The sequence below is a fragment of the Barbus barbus genome (assembly GCF_936440315.1).
Source record: "Barbus barbus genome assembly, chromosome: 2".
In the NCBI taxonomy this organism is placed as follows: Eukaryota; Metazoa; Chordata; class Actinopteri; order Cypriniformes; family Cyprinidae; genus Barbus; species Barbus barbus.
The window spans coordinates 2,076,832-2,087,500 of record NC_136730.1 but is presented as its reverse complement, the minus strand read 5'-3'; the positions used below and the strand labels follow the sequence as shown (position 1 = coordinate 2,087,500).

The window sequence follows — 10,669 nt, the reverse complement described above, 5'->3', positions numbered from 1 at the left end:
ATGACGTCTCTTAGTGTGTTTGAAAACCATATAGATGTATGCTAATGTGGCCACAGCAGTGCCTGGTGTTGGCGCTGAGAGTGATTGACAGGCTGACTGGCCAATGGTTGTGCTGCAGAGTGTGTATGCTGGGGAACCGGAGTCTGTCTCAGCACGAGCTGAAGGACGGTCACTGTGTGAAGACACTGCTGACGCTGCGCGAGCCGCCGCCGGACGCCGCTAACGCTAGCGAGAGCTTCAACGGCACAGACGCTCCTCCGGTCACCGCCGCCGCGCTGGAGAAGACCACAGACCTGTGGAGGCACTTCTGCAACAGCTCCGAGCTGAGCGCCGCCTGCGACGAATACTTCCAGCACAACAACATCACGCAGATCCAGGGCATCCCGGGGCTCGCCAGCGGCGTGATCGCAGGTAAACCGCGCGCTAGGCCTGTATCACGCTGTCATGCTGCCATTACTTGCTAATGCTTTTATTGAAATTGAGTTACAAAAAAGTGTTGTCGTAATACAGTATAGCAGGTTTAATAACTATTTTCTCATAACAAAAAGAACAGAACATTTAAATACGATAAAGCAATAAGTATAAAGTAAAAAAATTCACACCGATTAAAGTGCAAAAGAATTATAAAGACCAGTAGAGGTAACACTTTACTACAAGATCTCATTAGTTAACCAAATGACATCATTTTCATTTTTGAGTGAACTATCCCTTTAATGCATTAACATTCACAATGAGCATCACTTTCACGCAAGGTGCTGTGCAATGTGATCAGTCGAGGGGAAAAGCATTCTTAAAATGCATTCAAACAGCTGAATCCTTTGTAATGAGTAATTATTCTCAGTATTGTGAAGTGCTCTCGATAACAGTGTGGTGCATGTTGATGACCGTGATATCTCTTCCTGCGTCTAGAGAACCTCTGGAGCTCGTACTCGGCTAAAGGAGACGTGCTGGAGCGCGGCGCGCATCACTCCGCCCACGGAGCCGCCGTGTCCAATCACTTCCCTTACGTCTTCGCTGACATCACCACCTCCTTCACGCTGCTGATCGGGATCTTCTTCCCGTCCGTGACCGGTGAGCCATCGCAGTGTGTGTGTGTGCGGTGCACTGGATGCTAATGAGGCTTGGAGCTCCTGGACAAACACAAAATAAAATGTGCGGCTGCAACTAGAACACATTTTGCTGGTGATAATGTATCCTGCAATGCAACTGTGATCAGCTGTATTTAATCGTATATTATATATTTATTCATTATAATAATTCACAGTTTATATTTTTATAAATCATATATTTAATTAATCAGTTAATTTAATTTACTTTCATAAAATTATATATTTTTAGCTTTATATTATATATTGTAATAATATTTAATTAAATTGTATTTAAATAATGCTAATAATATTATGCATTTCATTTTATACTGTTTAATTACTTATTAAATTAATTAGGTTTTATTTAAAGGAGACATTAGGTTTAATTAAAAGTAATTAGTCTTATGAATTAATTCATCAACTTATTAGAGTTTCAATAAAAAGAGTTAATATGTATTTATTTTAACATTACTATTTTCATTTTATAATATATTTAATGATAATTAAATTAAATATTTAGTAAATTGTTTAATTATACATTAGTAATATTATGTATTCTAATAATGTATTTAAATAATTTTAATTAACTAAATCATATATTTAAAAAAATAACATTGTTATATAATCTTGTTATAATACATATTTTATAAATTACATGTGTTCTGCACAATTTCAGCAATTTAAAGGAAAGGAAAAAATATCATGAATTGGTTATGTTGTCAATTGGAGGTTCACTTGGAAATGTACGTTTATTTTTTAAAACAATGCGCTGGACTTGGCCTTTCATTTCCAGAATGAACTGTGATGTGTGTTAGTTTGTGAGATGATGCTGATGTTGTGAATGACTGATGTTGGTCAGGAATCATGGCGGGATCGAACCGCTCTGGAGACCTGAAGGATGCCCAGCGCTCCATTCCCATCGGCACCATACTGGCCATCCTCACCACCTCGCTCGTCTGTATCCTTACACTAACACACACACATTTATATGAATTCATTAATTATTATTTTACATTTTTATCACTTCAATTTAACTAATAAAAATCATTTGTATTAGTATTTATTATTTAGGGATGTAACGATGAACCGCGAGCCGGTTGAAAATCAATTCAAATATGTGACTAAACAAATCACAATACAATTAGGGGTAGGAGTTTATATATATATATATATACACTATATTGCCAAAAGTATTGGGTCACCCCCTTCTAATGAATATCTATCAGTAGTAAGATACAGTAGGCTATTAGTCTAATAATTAACTACATTTCCATCTTAACATAGTTGAGCTAGCAGTAGTTAGTTAGCGACTAAGGAAGTGATCATAAACAGTCAGAAAAAATCTGATGTGTAACATTAGATTAGTGCTTTAGATCTTAATATATACCCCAAACAACGAATTACTCACTGCTCTTGACTGACTTTTGTAGCTTTATCAATTGTAATTAATACACTAAAGAATATGCAATGATTAGAATTACATTTGATTATTACATTTTTGTATTATTCTGAAATGCTTCTGTAAATCATATGTAAAATGGAACAAAGTAAAGAACTGTTAATTCCAGTTTTCATAGGCCTATTTTGTATTTGCTCTACTGTTTTTTAATTAGCATCTTTGTTTTTTGTTTTTTAATAAAGGTAAAATAACAAAAAGAGCTTTATTTTGATGATTCATTAACTATGGTAATTAAATAATTGGAGGAAAAGATGCATTGTGATGCATCATAATCATAATCAGATCCTGAGGCAACTGAAGATTCATGTATGTGACCTGTTCTGGCAAAATGAGTCACAATGAGCACATTTTCAAAAATAATATAATATTTTCACATTCTCTATTAAAATACCTTCAAAATGATATATGATTTGTTGGAATCGGACGAAAAATGCCTGAGCTACAGTCGATGAAGTCAGCAAATATTAATAATCACAATAAAGCTATTTTTTCATTTGATCTTTTTTATTATAAAATAACATTTCTAAAGATAGTAGAACCAATATAAGACAGAAACAAATGCATTACTTTTTTCATTTCATTTTACACCTAAACAAAGCAACAAGCCTTCAAGTAAAAAAACTAACAAATAATCAAATGTAAAAATCACTTTTACAAACAAATTGATTATTAAAACTACAAACTACATCAAGAGCAGCGATCTTTCCTTTTATTGTTAGATTAAGATTAATGAGACAGACTGGCTATATATTAAGAGTAGGCACGGATCTAATATAATGCTACACATCAGATGTTTTCCCCAAACGTTCACTGAACACAGAACTGAGTATGACTGTAGGCCTGTACGTGTGTGTTTATCGGGATCGTGCGCTGGCAGAAGCGCTTCATTAATCAGAGAGCAGAGAACAAGACAGGCTACTCCTTCCAAATAAAGATCATTTTAGGTCTGTAATTACTATTTGGAGCATTGGGATTGCTAGACGAAGGCTTAATTAACTCATTTTTGTGAAAACCTTTTTTTACTTTTTTTTGTCTGTAGCTCAAAATTAGTTCTCAGTAGTTCTATTCTTTACAAAAAACAAACTCTTGCCCCTTTTAGCCTTGCACTCTGTTTATTTACTAACTGAAAAACTAACGCTAGCTTCTCTAATCTATCTGTTTGTTTTCTTTTTATTTATTATATTATAGGCCTCTAACATTAGCTTGCTCTATTCTTTTTCTAGTTCTTATATAATAATAATAATAATAACCTTGCTATGTGTACAGTATTAAGCTAACTGAGACTTGTCATAGCTATTCTTTGGATAAAAGCACCTGCTAAAGGATTAAATGTAGATTTGTAGCATAGTTGTGGAGTTGAGGTGATGTCTCCAACTGATTTTCTGTGATACACGCTGCGGATGTTTCCTGAACGCGAGGCTCAGATCTGAGCTGTGTGGTGCTGTTTGGATCCTGTGTGGAGGGCGTTGTTCTCCGAGACAAGTTAGTCTCTTCTCTTCTTCTGCTTCTCCTCTGGAAACGAGTGCATGCAGACTATCTGGCGTTCTCCTCGTCTGTCTGTGTTTCAGGTTTGGAGACTCGGTGAGGGGGTACCTGGTTGTCGGGACGCTCTCATGGCCCTCCCCCTGGGTGATCGTGATTGGCTCGTTTTTCTCCACGTGTGGCGCCGGCCTCCAATCACTGACCGGAGCTCCTCGCCTGCTGCAGGCCATCGCTAAAGACAACATCATCCCCTTCCTGAGGGTCAGACCTTAATTATACACTATAGTACACTGATAGTACATATTTAATTTTAGATTATTTAATTATAATTAATTAAATACAATTTATTAATTATAAAATTGTTATATATTTAATACATTTTATATAGTCAATTAATCATCATTATTATTTATTATAAACTCATTTTATATGTATGTATATATTATGTATTATTTATTTTATACATTTCATTATAATTCAATAATATGTTTTGTAAAATATATGTATTAATGATATAATATATTAATTATATTATTATAATTATTTTTAATATTAATGTTATGTTCTTAATTACTTTTACAGTATACATTTAATTACAATTAATTTATATTTAATATATATTTTAATATACTTTAAACTGTAATTTATTTCTGTGATCTGCAGATGTATTTTCAGCATCATTTCTCCAGTCTTCAGTGTCACATGATCTTCAGAAATCATAATAATATACTGATTTATTATCAATGTTAGAAACTGTATCACAGGTTTCCAAAAAGCAATATGAAGCAGCACAACGGTTTCTAACATTGATAATAAATCAGTATATTATTATGATTTCTGAAGATCATGTGACACTGAAGACTGGAGTAATGATGCTGAAAATACAGCTGCGCATCACAGAAATAAATTATATTTTAAAGTATATTAAAATAGGAAACCAATATTAGAAATTGCAAAAAGATTTCACAATATTACAGTTTTTTCTGTATTTTTGATCGAATAAATACAGCCTTGATGAGCAGAAGAGACTCCCTTAAAGACATTAAAAATCTTACTGATCCCAAACTTTTGAGTGGCTGTAAATATATCTAAACTTCATTTCTGATTAGTAATATGCATTGCTAAGAACTTCATTTGAACAACTTTAAAGGAGATTTTCTCAATATTTAGATTTTTTTGCTCCCTCAGATTCCAGATTTTCAAATAGTTGTATCTCAGACAAATATTGTCCTATCATAACAAACCATACATCAATGGAAAGATTATTTATTCAGCTTCAGATGATGCATAAATCTCAATTTCACAAAATTGACCCTTATGACTGGTTTTGTGCTCCAAGGTCACATATGTGTAATTTTCTGTTATAAATTTAACTGTCATTTCTAAATTATACATTGAATTAAATTCTTTATAGTGCTGTTAACAGAGTTGATCATAAAGCAGCGTTGTGAGGCCGCTGAACCCGATCTAATCCGGAGTGGATTTGCTTGGTTTTGAATATCTGCTGTGTTTGTTGTTTTCTTTGAGAAGCGTGTCAGTGAGTGTTTGTCTGTTTGTTTTGGGTGTGATCAGATCGCTGAAGCTCGTTTGTAGTGTAAACGCTGATGAAGACCGTCGGCTCATGTGAGGCACAATCCTGCTGGAGTGTGCTGTAGAGGACAAGCATCATGAGATCTGTGTGTTTGCCGTGTTTCTGCAGGTGTTCGGTCACGGGAAAGCCAACGGGGAGCCGACGTGGGCTCTGGTGCTGACGGCGGTTCTGGCTGAGCTCGGGATCCTCATCGCTTCGCTGGACCTCGTCGCTCCCATCCTCTCCATGTGAGAGCGTTTAGGCTCAGAATGAATGTTAACCAATGAGGCTGTTGCACGGTTTCCTTTACTACACACATACTGAAGCATGCCTCACTGTATGAACACATGAACATCTCTAGAACTGTCTGAGAGTCAAAATAAACCTTTGGTTTAACTTTAAGAAACGGTGACAGAAATACTACTTATTGTAATGATAGTATTACTACTAATAATGATTAAATGATTATTAAAACATTATTTTTGGAGGAATATTTACCAGAAAAATTATTTAGGGACAGTATTTCTGGAGGAAGAATAAATAAATAAAATAATATATATATATTTAAATAAAATCAATTAATTAAAGATGCTTTTGAATATTAATATTTAATCAAACCATTGAATTAATAGACAACAGAGTTTGGTAAAAAAATAAAACTGAATTTGAGAAAAAAAAGCATTTCATAGGGCCTTAAAATTTAATTTTTGTTAAATTGCTATTTAATTTGGTATTTTTCAGGATTTCAATTAATTACACATGCTTTTTGATGAATAAATTAATTTAACCATTAAAACAGAGTCTGGAAAAAAAATGTAATCAAGAAATATTGTAATGTTAAAAATTGAAAAAAATAAAGTGTATTTCATAGGGTCCTGTATTAACGCAAGTGCTCTGATCGTCCGCAGGTTCTTCCTGATGTGTTACCTGTTCGTGAATCTGGCCTGTGCTCTGCAGACCCTGCTCCGGACGCCCAACTGGAGACCACGCTTCTCCTACTACCACTGGTAACACACACACTCACTCACACACACACTATAACACACACTCACTCACTATCACACACACACACTATAACACATGTGCACACACATACACATATGATGATGTCATTTCCTGTGCTCGTCAGGACGCTGTCGTTTCTCGGCATGACGATTTGTCTGGCTCTCATGTTCATTTCCTCTTGGTACTATGCCATCGTCGCCATGGTGATCGCAGGCATGATCTACAAGTACATTGAGTACCATGGGTACGTTGCCATGGGAACCAGGGCCTGTGTGTGTGTATATTAATCATGTGTGTGTATTAATCGTGTGTGTGTGTGTGTGTGTGTGTGTGTGTGTGTGTATTAATCTTGTGTGTGTGTGCGTGTGTGTGTGTATTAATCCTGTGTGTGTGCAGGGCGGAGAAGGAGTGGGGTGATGGGATCAGAGGTCTGTCTCTCAGCGCGGCTCGGTTCGCTCTGCTCCGGCTGGAGGAAGGTCCGCCGCACACCAAGAACTGGAGGTGCACACACACACTCATCTGTGTCTACGATACATATACAAAAGACAATACAGATGTGAACAAATATAACATAAAAAATACTACAGGTCGACCGATGTATCGGTTTTGGTGATTAATCGGCACCGATAGTTGATTGCAAGCAATCCCTGTCTAGTTTTTCCGTGTTGCGTCCATTGCTGGAGCGGCTGAGAAAGATTTGCTGTTATTATACAGAGTTAGAGCGGCCTCTAGAAGCGGAAATCACTGACACCTAGTGCTGTTTGTTTTGACGCATGAGAAAATCCTGCTGCGCCACAGCGCACCATTCACACAGTTTCTATTAAATTACATTATATATTAGTCTCAAATCATTATTAATGTACACAATGACTTCACCCTAGGCTGTAAAATGATGTATTATGTCTGTCTTTCATTCTTGAAGTAAACTTTTTTCCGTTTGGTGATTAAATAAACTGTTTTAGACCACCGCCTGAATTGAATTGAACCCGTGAGTTCTCGATTTTGCCCGGTGTGTGACTGTCATATTTTGATGAGATAATCATGCAGGCAAGTGTGAGAATATACATACAATATCCAATATCCAAATGTAATTTCAATGGCTTTTGTGTAGATATTTAAAGACGGCCTTGGCTAATCATGACTGTTGAAATGAAATGGTAACACTTCACAATGAGAGTCCTTTTGTAACATTAATGAAAGCTGTAGAAGTGCTGTTCCTTGTTAGAGTGGTTTAATTCAACATTTACTATTACCAATACGTTTTTAAATTTGAAAGTTTCTTCTGTTAACATTACTTAATAAACTATGAACTAACTTAAATGATCAATATAATAATATTAATATTTTTATTCATTTTCAAAGTATGGTTCAGTACTGTTTTTCAGTTAATCAGTTGATTAATCGGTATCGGGCAACCTAGTTATCGGTATCGGTCAAATCCATTATCGGTCGACCTCTAATAAATACTAGACCTTGATTCAGTAGTAAAACATGTTTGTAAATAATTGCATGTAATTAAAACAAGTATTTGTGTGCATTACTTGGAGGACAAACAAAAAAAAATGAATTATGCAATTTAATGATTGTGATTTCCACATAATTTTTTTTTATTTGATTTTCTCAATATTTAGATTTTTTTGCTCCCTCAGATTCCAGATTTTCAAATAGTTGTATCTCAGCCAATTATTGTCCTATCATAACAAACCATACATCAATGGAAAGATTATTTATTCATGTAAACATCTCAGTTTCACAGAATTGACCCTTATGACTGGTTTTGTGCTCCAAGGTCACATATAATGAGCACAAATATTTGGTTTGTTTTCACACAAAATATATATTTTTTTTCAGTTCTGAAAAGTGATATAATAATGAATAATAATTCAACAGTAAAATAAAATAATAAGCAATACAATAGGTATAAAATATTAATATTTAAAGTAAAATAACAAAATAATAAAATATCAATAATTAATTTTTCACGTATTATTTGTGTATTGTGTTGTTATTCTTTTTTGGTAATAAGTATTCATAAATAATAATTGAAATGAAATCAGAGCAAGTGTTGTTCTGTTTAGAGCTCATTAGTGATCGTTTAAAGGGTTTTAATGGCTTTTAACCCGTTTTTCTGTGCGTGTCCAGGCCTCAGCTGCTGGTTCTGCTGAAGCTGGATGAAGACGCTCACGTCAAATCCCCTCGTCTGCTGACCTTCGCCTCTCAGCTGAAAGCAGGGAAGGGTTTGACCATCGTGGGAACCGTCATCCCGGGGAACTTCCTACAGACGTACGGCGAGGCTCTGGCAGCCGAGCAGGTCTCTATCCACGGACTAGTGTTGTTTTAGTGGAGTACTGGTCATGCTCACTCATAAGCTTTATTTATTTGTTTGTTTTTGTAAAATGGTAACACATGAAAAGTTGGTTGATAACATATCTGCAATAAAATAATTGCTTATTTAACAATTACTTTATTTACATAAGATGTATTTTATATTATTTAGGCACTTTACATGTTCATATATTGATATTGTTTATGTCTTACTCCTTAACAGTTAATCAGGCTCTTAATGATTGAATCTATGCCATCTCTTGGTTTTCCATCACTCATCATTAGAACTCACATTAATTAGATCTTGTGTTAAATGTTTGCAGAAATAAATACAGGTCGATAAATCGATTTGTGACTTTATAAATCAATTTTTTTTTGCCCAGCCCTAATATACATGCATATGTGTGTGTATTTATATATATATATATATAATACATATACACAGTGCACACACATATACTGTATAAAAAAAAACTTTTATATCGCAATTAATCATTTGACAGCACTAATTATAAGTTAGTGCTGGTGCAAGATTGTTTTCGTCTCTTTTAATCAGTCTTTTTAGTTTATGTGCCTTTTTGTATAATGTGTGATTTTCCCCATAGCATTTTAAAGTGGCAGTTTCTCAATAGAATTCAAACAGATCGCACCTCTTAGCCTCAGCTTCGTGATAGGAATACCTCGTGCAAATCTTACCACACTTTTAATAAACAGCCATATTGTGCTGATAAGTTTGGTTCGTTAATGAAGTTAGTGCTTATAAAAGCACCAAAGGCGCAAGATTGAAATAACTGATTAATAGCCTGATTCTTGGATTCCGTTGGCCATGGTGTAAATACTGGGGGGTTGTGCTGGCTAGTTTTGGTTACTGGGGGGTTATCTGTCTCTGTGTCTCAGACGCTCAGGCACCTGATGGAGAAGGAGCGTGTCAAGGGCTTCGTACACTGCATCGTAGCGCAGAAACCGCGCGAGGGCATCAGTCACATGATCCAGTCCAGCGGCCTGGGCGGCATGAGGCACAACACCGTGGTCATGGGCTGGCCACACGCCTGGAGACAGAGCGAAGACCCGCAGAGCTGGAAGACCTTCATAAGTGAGTCAGACCAGACAGAGATTCCTTGAGGATCAGACTGAAGTGTAAACGAGGCAGGTCGCATGCATGTGATTTATCAGACACTGGTGTTTTCTCAGCTCTGACTGGGTTCTCTGTGTTGTTCAGACACGGTTCGCGTCACCACCACAGCTCATCTGGCTCTGCTGGTGCCCAAGAACATCTCTCTGTTCCCCAGCAATAGTGAGCCGTGTGCAGATGGCTTCATCGACGTGTGGTGGATCGTTCACGACGGCGGGATGCTGATGCTGCTGCCCTTCCTGCTGCGGCAGCACAAGGTGCGTTCACACCCCACCACGCCCCTATACCGCTGCGCTAACGCTAGCGCTAACGCTGTGTGCTGTCTCAGGTGTGGCGGAAGTGTGCCATGCGGATCTTCACCGTGGCGCAGATGGAAGACAACTCCATCCAGATGAAGAAGGACCTGGCCACGTTCCTGTATCACCTGCGCATCGATGCAGACGTGGAGGTGGTGGAGATGGTAAAGCTCTCTCTGCACTGCCACTGTCCTTCACATGACACTCAAATCCTGTTCTGATCCATCATCTGATCCCGATCATCCACACGCCTGCTAATATCATCCTGCTAACGCTCACAGATTAGCCTGTCCTCCACCTATAAATACCTGC

At 36.6% G+C, this 10,669-nt stretch overlaps 1 protein-coding gene across 1 annotated transcript in view; it reads left to right on the top strand.

Annotated features, from left to right (window-relative positions):
- Positions 1 to 10,669, top strand: part of slc12a6 (solute carrier family 12 member 6) — a 30,632-nt gene that overhangs the window by 11,898 nt on the left and 8,065 nt on the right. Inside the window, exons 9-21 of the mRNA XM_079444821.1 lie at positions 119 to 411; positions 910 to 1,071; positions 1,948 to 2,046; positions 3,972 to 4,029; positions 4,116 to 4,290; positions 5,729 to 5,847; positions 6,508 to 6,606; positions 6,729 to 6,848; positions 7,001 to 7,105; positions 8,747 to 8,915; positions 9,827 to 10,022; positions 10,149 to 10,318; positions 10,390 to 10,521. Of these exons, the coding sequence (XP_079300947.1) occupies positions 119 to 411; positions 910 to 1,071; positions 1,948 to 2,046; positions 3,972 to 4,029; positions 4,116 to 4,290; positions 5,729 to 5,847; positions 6,508 to 6,606; positions 6,729 to 6,848; positions 7,001 to 7,105; positions 8,747 to 8,915; positions 9,827 to 10,022; positions 10,149 to 10,318; positions 10,390 to 10,521 (1,897 nt within the window). The remainder of the gene's footprint in view (positions 1 to 118; positions 412 to 909; positions 1,072 to 1,947; positions 2,047 to 3,971; positions 4,030 to 4,115; positions 4,291 to 5,728; positions 5,848 to 6,507; positions 6,607 to 6,728; positions 6,849 to 7,000; positions 7,106 to 8,746; positions 8,916 to 9,826; positions 10,023 to 10,148; positions 10,319 to 10,389; positions 10,522 to 10,669) is intronic.